At 32.7% G+C, this 16251-nt stretch overlaps 1 protein-coding gene and 1 pseudogene across 1 annotated transcript in view; both read left to right on the forward strand.

The window, feature by feature from the left end:
• Positions 1–6: 6 nt before the first annotated feature.
• On the forward strand, positions 7–1006 carry LOC111387732 (annotated as a pseudogene).
• Positions 1007–13509: 12503 nt separating this feature from the next.
• Positions 13510–16251, forward strand: part of LOC111387731 (plasma membrane ATPase 1-like) — a 6927-nt gene continuing 4185 nt past the window's right edge. The window contains exons 1-10 of the mRNA XM_023012316.1: positions 13510–13825; positions 13926–14045; positions 14411–14509; positions 14596–14733; positions 14815–14949; positions 15040–15219; positions 15315–15521; positions 15604–15723; positions 15822–15941; positions 16142–16244. Coding sequence (XP_022868084.1) covers positions 13772–13825; positions 13926–14045; positions 14411–14509; positions 14596–14733; positions 14815–14949; positions 15040–15219; positions 15315–15521; positions 15604–15723; positions 15822–15941; positions 16142–16244 — 1276 coding nt within the window. The 5' untranslated portion in view covers positions 13510–13771. The remainder of the gene's footprint in view (positions 13826–13925; positions 14046–14410; positions 14510–14595; positions 14734–14814; positions 14950–15039; positions 15220–15314; positions 15522–15603; positions 15724–15821; positions 15942–16141; positions 16245–16251) is intronic.

Genomic DNA, 16251 nt, shown 5'->3' on the forward strand with positions numbered 1-16251 from the left:
ATTAGAGACCTTTTATGATATTAAGATGTGTGTTTGACCTAATTATTCAGATATTAATTTATAATTAGAAGCATGCTTATGTTTAGTCTTGTAAATTTGATTCATGTGTTTCTTTTGAGAGTTCTTTTGAGTGAATGTTTGATGTACTTGGACTTTGCCTTGATACAAACGTTGTTATCCTACAGGAAAACTCAGGTGTTTGAGGAGATCTTAGCTATTGATATAAAACCAGGTTGGAAGAAGGGAACGAAAATAACTTTTCCTGAGAAGGGCAATGAAGACCCTGGTGTCATCCCTGCAGATCTTATTTTTGTCATAGATGAAAAACCTCATCCTATGTATGCAAGGGACGGTAACGATTTGATTTTGAAGCGCGAGATTACACTTCTTGAATCCCTCACGGGAAAGACTATTGAGCTGACGACAATAGATGACAGGAATATCACGATCCCTATAACGGAGATCGTCAAACCAGGACACGAGGTAGTTGTTCCTAATGAAGGAATGCCAATTTCTAAGGAACCTAGGAAGAAGGGAAATTTGAGGATCCAAATTGACGTGAGGTACCCTAAAAAACTCACCGAAGCGCAGAAACATGAGTTGAGGAGAGTTTTGGGAGGAAACTCGTGATAGCTCCTCACAGGTATTAGAAGTGAGAATATTGGTGCAAGCATATGATTTAACTGTTGGGTGTAATACGTACGTGCATGTGATTGAAGAATGTGAATAATGGAAGAAAACTTTTATAAGCTGGAAGGCTAATTCTTATCCTGGCGGCTCGGGCGAATCTGTATACAAGTGCCAAATGTCTCTTGCTAAAGGAATTGGATATTTCGATGCCTAGGATTGACACAAGTTTTGCAGGACTAAGTACGTCCGTCATATTGGTATGACCCCGTTTTCGTTATTGCTAGAAATTGTTGTCATATACAGGTTATACTTGAAAAGGTTGATTTAATTTACTTTCACTGTGGATTAGATTGGGTTTTAGACTTGCTTGGCCTTAGAATTATCTTGAATGCACTTTCTTTCTATTTGGTAGGAGTTAGGTTTGGTAGAAGAGAAAACAGAAAAGAATGGAAGAAAGGTGGTAAAGTGCAAGAAGCTTAAATTCATTTCTCGTGTTTGGTTTAACTTGTAAGTTGAAAGAAAACAAATTATAAGTAGCTTTTCCCTTCTTTGTTAAAACACCCAAGTGGCATGTTTGGTTGGCAGGGCTGGATTAGGTGAGATTAAACATAACAGCATAAATAATTTTGTTGCGTGCCTCTCTTGTTTAATCTCATCTGTGTTCTAATCCTATTTTCTCTAGTCTACCAAACATGCTCTTAAAGGACCACAATTAAATGGCTGCTACTTGTTCATTTACATTTCAAACTTAGTGCTTGAAACTTTTCTGATTGACGTAAAACAATTTCTGGATTAGAGAAGATAAAGGTTAAAAACAGGTGAACTGACCTTAAAAATAATCTAGGTTAGTGTTAGGTTTGTTTGGTAGTGTTTGACAAAGTCTGATGATAATTGAAATTTTGTTTAGTTTTTACAAAAAATATTTTAACATGACTTGGTTTTAAATAGTGAAAAATTCATAAAATATGTTACTTACAAATATTTACACATATAATTATTGTCGACTGCCACTAAGAGCCCATTTGGTAAGGATTAAAATATAATTTAAATTTAAATCAAAGTCAAACAATCAATATTAATCATATCTTTTATGGATCTTGTAACTTTTTAATCATACATTTCAAAAACTTCTATCACAATTTACTAAAGGAATCTAATTTTAATTTCCATCAAACACCCTCTAAATTTTTTATCTTCCAGTGTTTGGTTTGCTAAAGATAAAGGAGTAGCTATAGTCGTAGTAAACAACACGGGATTGTGATTACGATCCAAGTAAAATATAATTTCACGCGTTATAAAACAATAAAGCACGAATTTTTGTCCATATATTACGAGTCCGGTTTCTATGATAATTAATGTTACGTGTTGTATTACCTTGTACAATGTATAATTCGTATCAAATATACACATCATTTACTAAATTAAATTTCGAAAGAAAAAATAATTTATTTGAAGGACGGAGTGATAATACCACCATCGTGCACGTGAAAGTATGACGTGTTACGGTCAAGTACGGATTTACTTGTTTTAGGGATGGGATTGAGACATGTTCATGTGAAACCACTTTATTTTGTAATTTATCGACAAAACAATCATACCAAATACTTTAGTCCGTTCACTAGGTCATGTGCCACATCGATATGCCACCTTTGTTATGTCATTGTGGGGTCTACATATGAAATGAGTTAAAGATGATCTCGACAAGCCACTTTCTAAAGAGACAATTCAAGTCGACATAAAAAAAATAATGAGGTTTTAGTATTTAAAATAAAAAAAATAAAAAAAAACGTTGAACCCCAACTTTAAAGGTTCTCACCATTCCGTCTTTAGAATTTTGTGAGTGAGATAAATCTCGGGATATACCCCAACAAACCAGAGAACAAGAGCTGAGCTTTAGTATTAGTCATATACAGAGTGAGTGTAAGCATCAAATGAGTTTGGTGGTTGTATTAGACCACTCATATATCGAACACTCCAATATTTGAAATCTACAATTTGTGTATTTGTTTTTCTCATTAAAATTTTTGTTGATAATTAATAATTTTTAAAAAATGATTTAACATTGTTTGGATAGAAATATTAAAAACTAAGTAGTTCAACGAATTTTTAAGTTATCAAGGAAAATTTTATCAATAAATAAATTAATAAAATAATAGAAAAAAATATACTAAGGCCATGTTTGATAACCCCTTTTTTCCATGGGTCCATTCAAAATTGGGTGTTTGATTGCAAACAATTTCCATGGAATTGGTTTTCCATTTCCCACCTCACGTCACCCTTTTTCTAGCGTTCTAAGGAAAACCAAATGGTGAGAAAATGATTTCCAACTTCTTCTTTTTTTTAAGTTTTTTATTTTATTTTACTTTTAGCAATGGGAACAAAATCTATCAACAATTGTTAAAAAAAAAAAATCATTTTAATTGACAATTTTCATGAAAAAAAAGAACAAACGAACACCAAAAGATCGAAAATTTTAACATTTTTTAGATGAAAAATTATACTAATCAAACACATTTCACTAATAATTCACAGGAAAACAAGTTCTAGACAATTCAATTCCCTGAAATTCATTTCTTTTCCACCTAAATTTTATTTTTACAATCAAACGGATCCTTAGTTTCTTCTGCCTTTCAAAGAACTAAAGGTTGCTTGTGTAGTATAGGTTGAGCCTAGTACATGCATTTTGTTGAGATTGCAAATATACTATATCGATTTACTCGACGAGTAGAATAAGTTAGTCAATTTATTTCCATAATTTGACCATTGAATCAAATCCGATATTTGGTCAAAACTGACACAAAAGTCACTTTACCTTGATTTTATACTCGAACAATTCCAACACGTTTCTCATTTAATCATGCAAATCAGGGGCGGATTTGGGGGACGATTGACTGGGCACCCATCCCATTTCATTGATGGGTATTATTATTATTATTATTATTATTATTATTATTATTATTATTATTAATTTTTTGTATGTAAGAATTATTATTTTTTAATGTGTATTTTCTTTTAACATATTAGTTGGGCTTGAAATATTATTTAGTCCAACCTTGAATTTGCCTTGATGCCAATGCTTTTCAATCCCTAATTACAAAAACGTTTAGAACCTAAAAGTGATTTTGATGAATGATTATATGAAACATCTACATCTGCAAGTTTGTCTTTTAGTTATTTTTCACTGGAAAATATTCGCATAATTTAATATTATAACATTATTGTACCTAAAAAAGGGCTTTTTGCATAATATAATATATGTACTAAATAAAATGTTTGATTCTCTAGCCCCACCACACTCTTTGTGGCATTATTCAAATAATCTCTCAATATTTGATGATTGAAAAGGAACTTGTTTGGTATTCGAGATGTTTTCTCAGCGGTCTTGTATCTCAATTTATAAATATAAGAATTATATTATAAGAAGAGATTGAGGGTTGGGGTAAGCGTAGGGGTTAGAGGTGGAAATGACATGTTCTTGTGAGGTAGGTAATTCGATTTTAATAATATTCAATGTGGATCTAGCCCCTAATGTGTAGAGCACCGTTTGGTCCTCATTTTTTTAAAATAAAAATAGATGGAATAGTATTTTTTTTGAAAAATGAGTTATTGAAAAAGAAGGAAAAATTTTCAATTTACATGTAATATTATTTTATAAAAAATTGTGTGGCTGAAAATAGAAGAGATGAAAATGGAATGTAATGAGATTTAATGTAATGAGATTCCAACGGGGCTCGAGATCATCGGAAAAGGTCGAAGAAGGAAGAAAGAGAAACTCCAACCAAAGTGAGAGCAGATTTTGTAGTAGATTTTGGTCAAATTCAATAAAATGTATAGTTGAAAAGTGAATAAAAGTTGTGAATCTCATAAAATGTATGGTAAAAAATAAGTTTGAAAAAAAATGAAGTTTTTAAATTTAGGGTCAAATGTGGGTTTAATTTTTCTATTAGGGTGTATTTGATAGGTAGGAAATTCTATGGAAAATGGAATTGCAATTTCATTTTTTCATTTTTTTGGTGTTTGATTGACAAAAATTTTCTTGGAATTCATTTTCCACTTGTTGATGCCACAGAGACAATTCTCACATGGATTACTGTAGCAATTTTTTTTTTTAAGGCAATGAGAACAAATTCTAAAAATAATTTTTTTTTAAAAATTCTTTTAATTGAGAATTTCTATGTAAAACAAAGTCAAACGAACACCAAAAGATAGATGATTTTCTTAAATTTTTTTCTTGGCAATAGAAACAAAGTTCATCCCCAATACCAGTAAAATCTATCACTTTAATTGATAATTTTCATGTAAAATAAAGTCAAACGAATACCAAAAATACTTTTATTTCAACATTTTGCACTTGAAAAATTATACCAATCAAACACAATAATTTACAATTTTCAGAAAAATAATTTTTAGGCAATTCAATTCCCTGAAATTCGTTTTCAATTCAATTTAATTCTATATTTGCAATCAAACGAACCCTTAGTTCACATGATTGAAGTAGGGGTAATGCTATGATGGGCGGGTCACATTCTTAAGAATATATATTAAAAATAACACGCTGTCGTGATGATATATAGAAGAATTTTAATGAAGGGTTTAATGGAAAACTTAGGCACCGTTTGATTAGGAATTTTTTCCCATGGAAGTCGGAAAATCAATTCCAACTTCCACTTTGGAGAATGTTTAATTGGTTTTTTTTTTTTTTTTTTTTGCCATGGAATTGCCTTTCTTTTTTTCTTTTTGAAACTTTTTCTTCTTGCTTTTGCTGGAATTAGAATTCTCACTTCCAGGTTATTGTAGCAGTTTTTTAATTTAATTTTTTTTTGGTTGACAATGGGAACAAATTCTAAGAATTATTGTAAATAAATATTTTCCTTTAATTGATAATTTCATGTAAAACAAAGTCAAACGAATACCAAAAGATAGATGATTTTCTTAAAAAAATTGTTTTTTTTTTACAACGGAAACAAATTTTATTTCAAGTACCAGTAAATTCTATCCCTTTAATTGACAATTTTTATATAAAATAAAGCTAAACGGACATAAAAAATACTTTAATTTAAACATTTTTCCTGTGGAAAATTATACCAATCAAACACAATAATTTACAATTTCCAAGAAAATAATTTTTCATCAATTCAATTCTCTCGAATTCGTTTTTTTTTCCAACCCAAATTTCACCTTTATAATCAAACGGACCTTAATTTTCGATTCCCTCGTAAGGTTGGACGAGGAGTAGGGGTGGGACAAATTAATTCGACATTGTGAATTTGATTGCATTGTTTATAAAACTACTCATCATGAGATATGACTTGGTGACTCGTAATAAACAAATAAATAAATTTCGTTTTATTCCGCAAATGAATAATTTAATTCCACCTATTATGACATGCTTACATAATCGCATCTATTTTGTAACAAACATAATTATAACTCAGTCAATTTTGGAAAAAGGAAAATAAACATGTAAACATCAACATTCTTTATTCAAAAATCTCGAAAATATTCTATCATAAATACAAATTTTGTCTAAATAATCAATACTTTCCATGTAGAAGTCACTTTCACGTAGTTATCATGGATTTTCTTTGAAATATACTTTAAATCACAAAAAATAAAAAATAAAAAATCCTGTCACCTTTAGGTCCAACTCAATCAAGCTTTTTTAAGATTATAAGTTGATCTAATTTTATTTTCAAGGGAAAATTACAGCCGAGGTACCAAACATTTCGTTTATTAATAGACTTTGTCCAACCTTTAGTTTGTACCACCGTGAGTACCAAACCTTTCAAAAATATGCAGCTCAAATCCAAACGGATGGTTTCTGTGAGTTTGACTATTAGTTGACCCTATAAATTGACTTTGACCAATTTTATAAGAGGTAAAATTGTAACTTTGAATTAAAATTAAAAAACGAAAAAAAAACAAAAAATCAAAAGCAACTATTCATCTTCTCCTTCCTACACCCACCCCCACACCCCACACATACCCAAGCCCAAAAATCAAAACCTATCCAACTTCTTGGTAATCGCCATCCATCCCACTGATCGCCGCCGCCCTAACCATCATCGTCAATTTGTAATAAAGCATCATCTATCTGGGTTCTGTCTACAATTTCGCTTGCGTGCACCTCTACCAAAATCTTACCCATCATATTCCAAACTCCACATTGAAACAATCCCACTGCCATCACCACCAAATCCCATACATCGGTAGCCATCCACAATGACAGAGACCGAAACACATCGTCATTGCTACAGCTCAAAACTATAGAAAAATAAAAAACCCACTAACACCACTGCGACCACCACCACCACCACAGCAATAACCCATTAACACCACTATCTATTGAAGAAGAAGAGAAGAAAGACTCGTTGGATTCAAACCCAACAACTTTATTGCAATAAGCAAGTCCAGATTGAGTTGAAGTGAACTCATAGGCACCAGATTCATAACCCAATGCACAGTGCTTCTTTTATGCCCAATTAATTTACCTGTTCAAATTGAGAGTGTGATTTATATTGTGGGTCAGAGATTTTGATAGAAGGAGCGATGACTTGAATGATCCAGATGGAGTGGTGGTTGACATAAGGTGGCGGTGCCGCCAACGATTACCTCCGGTGGTTTTGGGATAAAGGGTTTGGGGAAGAAGGAGATGGTGGTGGGTGGTGTGTTTGATTTTTGTTTTTTATTTAATTATGAAAAGATGAACCGTGAATGACTTCTGATTTTTTGTTTTTCTTATTTTTTTTTGTTTTTTAATTTTATTTCAATGTTACAATTTTACCTCTTATAAAATTGGTCAAAGTCGGTTTATTAGGTCAACTAACGGTCAAACTAACAGAAACCGTCATTTTTTACTTGAATTGCATATTTTTGAAAGGTTTAATACTCACGATGGCACAAACTAAATGTTTGAACAAAATCCGCTAATAAATGAAAGGTTTGGTACCTCAACCGCAATTTTCCCTATTTTTAATCATAAATTTTAACAATTTCACAACTTTTATCCTGTTTTAAACACACTCTTCATGTGATCTACCAACTTTTATGTTTAGTGTTTTGTTGATGCATGATATGACGGGAAATATACGACTTTGGAGTAGGAATTGTACGAAATGTAATCTCATCAAATTGTAGGAAAAGGATTGTTACATAAAGTAGATATCAACTTTAATTAAAAGCAAAGTTTTCACTCAATTTCAAGACTTTTTGAATGACAATTCAGACATCACTTTATGCAATGAAGCCCTCACATTTTCTCACTTTTTTTTCTTTCTTTTTTTTTTTTCTGTAGTAATATGCGTGTAAAGCATTTCTAACTTTAATTAAGCCCTTGTTTGAGCCCCATTTTGGGGAGAGTAAATTTTTAGATAGTGTATTACTGGAAAATGTATTATTAAAAAATAAAGAAAAATTTTGAATTTACTTATAATATTATTTTATTGAAGACTGTGTGATTGAAATGATATTAAAATACTGTTGAAAAAGACATTTTTTCAAAAGAATGGGGCTCAAATAACGGCTAAATATTTTATTCATCCTTGATTGCCTTTCTCTTATAACATTTAGCGGCTTGAACCACTTTTTCAGAATAAATGGTATATATTTTTTAAAATATATGTAATTGAAAAATAGAAAAATATTTTAATTTATGCGTAAAATTATTTTATTGAGAGGATTCGTTTTTAAAAATGAGTTTTAAAAAAAAATGAATTTTAAAGATTAAGGTGAACATGGACATAATTTTGAATTGATAATTTATGTTTTGAAAAAACTAATACAACGAAGAATAATATTAAGCTCATGTTTGCCCCAGTATTCTTAAAATTTATTTTTTTCTTAAATTCATTTCAACCATATGTTACATAGAATTCACAACTTTTATAAACTTTTTAATCACATATTTCATTAATTTTTATAGTTAATTCTTTCACACATATTTCCAATGAACCCCTTATATCATATATATTTTTAAGGATTATGCTACATGTACTCACACTTTTGTACAAAAAATTTTACTTACACTCACAATAGGGGTGGGGGCCACACAGCTAGCATTTTTGAATTCATGTGGGGTCCGCATTTTTTGTGAGTGTGTGTAACCCATTTTATCAAAGTTTGTGAATACATATATATTAATCCTATTTTTAATAAGTTTCAATCTTCGTCCAAACCCTCTTTTTATCTTTCAAGTGGTTGATCCCCTCCCATGACTCGAGATTACTTACTTTCTAGCACCTGTTTAAGTCCCATTAATTTACATTACATTACATTTCATTTTTTTCTCTCATATTTTCAACTACACAATCTTCCATAAAATAATTCACACATAAATCGAAAATTTTTCTTTCATTTTCAACCACTCATTTTTCAAAAAAATACTATCCCACCCATTAATTTTTCACGTAATGGGGGGCCAAACAGGGGCCTAGTAATAGTATGTTTAAGCTTTTTCTCAGTGTCCATTGGATCAGGTTATAGAAGTGGATTCAACTCTCTCAATTGGTCATCACCTTTTGAATTCGGAGAAGGGTAATTCGTGTGCTGCTTTTTATAATTTGCATGTTATCTTCTTGATTTTAGAGTAAATATCTTGTCTCACTCATATACTATAGAAAAGATAAATTTTTGGCATGTAGTTTCTTATTTAATTAATCTACTCTTGAAGAACTACAAGCTTTTGACTATAATATGGTCGAGAAAAAAAAAATAAAAAATAAAAATCACATGTTAAAATGTTTAAATTGCTTCGACAAATAAGTCCAAACTTTTTCACACTTGTTCAAAAATGAGATGGACTATACTAAAATCTTTAGAACTCATTTTAATAATGTATCCTTTAAATACTCTTACAAAATTGACCTATTATTGTCTAGTGCGTTTTGTCACGTTTTTAGAAATTATCGTCTCCCCAAAATATGGGTCCACAAATACAATTGTGCAAATTTTTTCCTAATCTATTAATAGATTATAAAATTGAAGTAAAATATTTTCTTCCCGCTTCCAAAGAAAATAGTCTTCGATCAAGTCAATAATTGGGTCATTTGTCACACTCTATTAGTCAAACATATCGGAGTGTAGGCACAACAAAATAACATCACAAAGTTGACTAATTTGTTCACAAAGGAATCTTTTCTTCTCATGATATAGTGTTAGGATTATGGTTGATTTAGAATTTGATCAAGTGGAATCCTAAAAATTGGTTAGGAATCTTTTAAAGATGTGTGTTAGACTTTTACTTGGAAAGGGGATCTAAATGCATCTAACAAAAGGAAACAAAATCCTGTTGAAATTAAGTCTCCTAATTGTAATATATTTTCTTGCCTTTTAGGACTCTTCTAAGGTTGACCTATAAATACAAGGCTCATCTGTCAGTTTTATTAGAGGTAATAGATAGAAGCCAATTGCTAAATTGCTTTGTATCCTCCATATTATTGAATTAATAAACATCATCATTTGCTATTAATCATTTGTCTCTTCTTTACTTCTAAACCTTATTTTTCATAGTGTGATCTTTTTTACTTCAATATTGTCATTACAATTTCGTTCTCTACAATCCGGTTTGAAATCAATGTGTGTTATTGTAGCTTTCGTGCCCAACAAGTAGTATCAGAGCTAGACTGTTGATTTTTTGTGGATTGGTTGAGATTTTTTTCTGAAATGGCTGGGTTGAAGTATAATATTCCGCAATTAGATCGCAATATAAGGTTCTCGTTGTAGCAAGTAAAGATAAGAGTCATTCTAACACAATTGGATTTGGAAGATGCATTGCTGGATTTTAAGAGGATGCCGGCTGGATGGACAACGGAGGAGAATCAACTGAAGGATCGAAAGGCTACGCCATTGATTCATCTTCATCTGTCTAACAACATTCTGCAGGATGTCTTGAAGGAAAAAATGGCAGCTACTTTGTGATTGAGGTTGGAACAGTTGCGTATGATTAAGAGTCGTACAAGTAAACTGACTTTTAAGCCGAAGCTGTATTCACATCGCATTGCGGAAGGAGAGTCGTTGGAAGACCATGTTTCCATATTTAAGGAAATAGTTGTAAATCTAGAGACGTTAGAGGTTAAGTACGATGAAGAAGATCTTGCCTTGATCCTGTTGTGTTCGTTACCTAGTCTTATGCATCGTTTCGAGATATTATCTTGTATAATCGAGATAGTTTGCCTATAAAGATATCTATGATGCTTTGCACTTAAAGAAGAAGATGAAGTACTTGGTTGGAGCTGCATCAAGGGATGGGGAAGCTCTTGTATATCAAGATGGTCGACGAAGAGGCAAATGGACAGTTAGATTTTAGCAATATGACCTGTTACTACTACAAAAGGAAGGGACATATTCGGAAGGATTGCGATATGTTGCAGGTTAAAGGTGATTTAGTTGTAAATCATGAAACGCAACCCTTGAATTCAGACGAAATTAATGTAGTTGAGAATTGTTCAAATAGCGAAGAGGTGATGTTGACCATGGTATCTGATGTGGAATCTAGGCCTGACGAGGAGTGGATTCTTGATTCAGCATGGTCGCAAGATATATGTTCCAATAGGAATTTATTTTAGACATATGAGGTTGTTCAGTAAGGTGGGGTTGTAATGAGAAACAACCAATCTTGCCATATTGTTGGGATCGATCGAGTTAGATTGAGGCTACAGAATAGAACAATTAGAACAATTGATCAGGTTCGACATGTTCCTGACCTGAAAATGAATCTCATTTTGCTAAGTACCCTGGATACAAAAGAATATAAATTCTCTAGAGGAGGTGGAATCTTAAAAGTCTGAAAAGGAGTTTGGGTTGTACTGGAGGGATGGAAGAGATCCCAATTGTACATTTTGTTAGGGAGTGCAGAACTGGTTAGGAGACATTTGGACAAGTTTAGTATCGTGGTGAAAGTTTAGTTTAGTACAGTACCTCTTGGGCTAGGTTCTGAGTCAGTTCAGAATATTGCTAGGGAGAGCGTTGATGATCCCACTTTGACACAAATTTTAGTGGGTACATTGTGTTCAGTTGTTGGGGTAGAACTCATCGAGCATAGGTACTGTGGTGTCAGCAATGTTTGGGATGCTTTTGGGGATGTTGAAGGCGATAGTTCCAGCAATGGGCCTTATGATCAAGCGTCTGGTTTGGTTCTTGCTACAGGGTGTGCTTCGGGCCTGTGTGATCAACATTAATTCCTTGGTAGAATTGGGAACCCTAGGTTTGGGTTTTGGTGTCGATTGTGGACGCTGAGCAGAGGATGAGGTTTGGTTTATATGGAGTGGTTACTGTGTTGAGGAGATTCGGCCAGTTAATTTCAATGCGGATGAATTTGAAATTTAGGAGTTTTGTTCGTATCACCGAAATTTGAGTCAAAGTGGAGATTGTTAGGTTTGTTGACTGAAATGTGTTAGGATCATTGTTGATTTAGAATTTGATCAAGTGGAATTCTAAAAATTGGTTAGGAGTTTTTTAACGATGCGTGTTAAATTTTTACTTGGAAAGGGAATCTAAGTGCATCCAACAAAAGTATTCAAAATCCTGTTGAAATTGGGTCTCTTTATGTAATATATTTTCTTGCCTTTTAGGATTTTTCTAGGATTGACCTATAAATACAAGGTTCATCTATCAATTTTATTAGATGTAATAGATCGAAGCCAATTGTTAAATTGCTTTGTATTCTCCATATTGTTGAATTAATAAACATCATCCTTTGCCATTAATCATTTGTGTCTTCTTTACTTCTAAACTTTGTTTTTCATGGTGTAATCTTGTTTATTTCAATATTGTCATTACAATTTCATTCTCTACAATCTGGTTTAGAATCAACGTGTGTTATTGAAACTTCCGAGCCCAACACACACACACACACACACACACACACACATATATATATCCATGGTGATAAATATAAAGTGCATGTTTGAAAATAATTATAATCAATTTGAATTATAAATAAATTGAAATAAGTGATAAATAAGTATGTAATACTTGTATGACTCATAAAATGTGTAGATACAAAGTAAATTTGACATATTATATTTATAAATTAAATAGATGTTAGATGGTGCTAAATCTTGTTTGCCACATATGTAGACTAGATTATTGTTTGGTAAAGAATTTTTAAGAATAAATTTGTGAAAATGATTTTTTTTTAATGAAAAATGTGTAGTTAAAAATAGAATTTTTTTTTGTATCTATATGTAATATTATTTTATTGAGAGAATATTTGTTTGAAAATGAATCCTATTTTTTGAAAAATCTTTTTTTTTTTTTTCATCATCAATCGCTAACCTTAAGCGATAATAATAAATAAAAATTTGTTCAACTTAAGAGTCTTGTGAGAGTTTCAATACTATTTAACCTTGCCAACTTGTTATTGTTGATTTACACAAGAATGAGACTACAAGTACCAGAAAAAAAGCATAAGTTAGAAATACATTCAACAATTAAACTTTCGACTTTTGCCATCTAGAGCACAAGTTCGTTCTTCAAAGACATTCACACTTTCCTGTACCCTACTCACAATAAATGCAAAAAAAGAAATCACTATACGTCGGCAATGAAATTAAAGAGTAGGGCTAAAAGATGATGAGAGCCCATATGCGTTATGGCTCTTGATTGTTTCAGCTGGTTTCATCTTGATCTTTATCAACCAACTTGCATAAATCGGGAAAATCCCAAATTTATCTTTAAACTAAAAAATAAAATAATTATAAATTAAATTAAAATGCTGCTAAATTACTCAAAATACATACCGTACAAATTGTAGGAGGTAGAAATGTTAATGTCTGCTGGTTCAAGTACCTAAAAGCTTAGAAAAAAGAGTAATTATGGTGAAAGTTTGGTCTTACAGCTTTTATGTAAAGTTAAAAATATTATAATAATTATATCTATTTATACATACATAAATTAATGGGAAATGCAAAAGGCTATGTACTACTGCAACTGTTACCACTCAATCTGCGGTTTCACAGTTTCATTTCTATTATAGATTTGGTGTAGGTGGTCACGCCTCAGTTTGGTCTTGAAATCCGTTTCCCATACTTAAAATCTAATCTTTTTAACTGGAATCTCCTAGGAGCCTCTGTTTATGGTGGTTCTTGAATAAGCTTTGATCTGAACTCTTGGTTCTTTAGAGAAGAGTTTACAGGGTTTCGAGATGGGTGATAAACCTGAAGTTTTGGATGCTGTATTGAAGGAAACTGTTGATTTGGCAAGGGATCTGAACGCTTTTCTTGTTTTTGCTTTATGGATTTGTTTTTGGCTAGATTTTGATGGTTTTGTGTGCGTTTTTCTTGCTTGTTTTTGCGCAGGAGAACATTCCCATTGAAGAAGTGTTTGAGAATTTGAGATGTACCAGAGAGGGTCTTTCAACTGAGGCTGCTCAAGAAAGATTAACCATTTTTGGGCACAACAAACTTGAGGAAAAGAAGGTTCATTTTACATTTTCTGGCCCTTTTTAACTTCGATTCTTCTGTTATATAGTCTTCAATTTTCCTTGCACTTTATTGTGTTTGAGAATTTAATTCTTAGGCTCGAGTAATTCTGATGCTGACCTGAAGCTCATTTGCATCTCAATTCTTATGTTTCCTGGCTTCCTTTTTTTTTTTGTTATTATGGGTGCTTGTGTATTAGATGTTCAAGCTTTAACTGAGCGATAAATTTACCAAAATGATTTTTGGGATAGTAATAGCTGGTTATTCTGTCCTCCTGAATTTGGATCTGGTGACTTTGTGGTTTTGAATTTGGATTTAATGATAAAAGTTCACGTCTTTAAGTTCTTGGGGCATGTTTACAGGAGAGCAAATTATTAAAGTTTTTGGGGTTTATGTGGAATCCTCTCTCATGGGTTATGGAAGCTGCGGCTATAATGGCAATTGCCCTTGCAAATGGAGGAGTAAGGACATAGTTTTTAAAATTGTATTGCTGAAAAGTATGCATTTTTCTGGGGGGTTTACTAATGTTTAAATTCAAGTTCCGCAGGGAAAGCCTCCGGATTGGCAAGATTTTGTGGGTATTATTACTTTGCTTGTGATAAATTCGACAATTAGTTTTATTGAGGAGAACAATGCTGGCAACGCAGCAGCAGCTCTCATGGCTAGTCTTGCTCCAAAAGCTAAGGTTAAATTTGATATTACGTTGGAGTTACCATGAATGGTTTGCTTGTTTTTATCTGATAAAATAATAGCTATTATGATGTAGGTTCTTAGAGATGGGAGGTGGAGTGAGGAAGATGCTGCAATTTTAGTCCCCGGTGATGTAATCAGTATTAAACTTGGAGATATAATTCCCGCTGATGCTCGCTTGCTCGAGGGTGATCCATTGAAAATTGATCAGGTATGTTATTTTTTTACGATTTGTTGGCTCAATATAATACACATCATGAGTTTATTGGAGCTAGTTGAATCACATTGATGGGATTTGCAGTCTGCTTTGACGGGCGAGTCCCTTCCTGTAACAAAGGGTCCAGGGGATGGTGTTTACTCAGGTTCTACCTGCAAACAGGGAGAGATTGAAGCTGTTGTCATTGCTACTGGTGTTCACACATTTTTTGGAAAGGCTGCTCATCTTGTTGATAGTACTAACCAAGTCGGGCACTTTCAAAAGGTAAGTAACTACAAATATGCCATATTTTTCTGGATTTCTTATACTTCCCTTTGAAACCTCAAGTTTTAGTACTATTTTGTTGTTGTATTGGCTAGGTTTTGACTGCAATCGGGAACTTTTGTATTTGCTCTATTGCGGTGGGGATGATTATAGAGATTGTTGTGATGTACCCCATCCAACATCGGGATTATCGCCCTGGGATTGATAACCTTCTTGTGCTTCTCATTGGAGGAATACCAATTGCCATGCCAACTGTTCTATCTGTTACAATGGCCATTGGTGCTCATCGTTTGGCTCAACAGGTTTTGCTTGCTTCCCTGTGTTATGACTATCTATTGTTGCTAGACGATTCTAGTATGTGATGGGCTATTAATACATGTGCAGGGAGCTATTACAAAGAGAATGACAGCTATAGAAGAAATGGCAGGCATGGATGTGCTTTGCAGCGATAAGACTGGAACTTTGACTCTGAATAAGCTCACTGTTGATAAGAATCTTATAGAGGTTAATTAACGGGTGCTTTTCTGCTGATTTTCTACACTATTTCTAATAGCAAACAGGACTTAAAACATCTATTTTGTGCTTTATGTGCTTGTCCGCAGGTTTTTGCCAAGGGTGTTGATGCAGATACTGTTGTTCTGATGGCGGCCCGAGCATCTCGAACAGAAAACCAGGATGCAATAGATACTGCTATAGTTGGGATGCTGGCTGATCCAAAGGAGGTAGCATCATTCTATCTTAGTAGAAAGTTTCTTTCTTATACAGGATTAACTATATTGGAAAATATTAAAACTAAAACGAAAATCAGATTTTGATTATTATACTATGCAGTACTGTGTACCAGAGAAAACCTAGATGTCTGTTATACAACTTATAAGTCCACTTTGTTGTAACTTTTGACTTTTAAAATCACCATGATTAGGCACGTGCTGGCATTCAAGAACTCCATTTCCTTCCTTTTAACCCTACCGACAAGCGAACGGCATTGACCTATTTAGATAGAGATGGGAAAATGCACAGGGTCAGCAAAGG

This window comes from Olea europaea, unplaced genomic scaffold (assembly GCF_002742605.1).
Source record: "Olea europaea var. sylvestris unplaced genomic scaffold, O_europaea_v1 scaffold4212, whole genome shotgun sequence".
In the NCBI taxonomy this organism is placed as follows: domain Eukaryota; kingdom Viridiplantae; phylum Streptophyta; class Magnoliopsida; order Lamiales; family Oleaceae; genus Olea; species Olea europaea.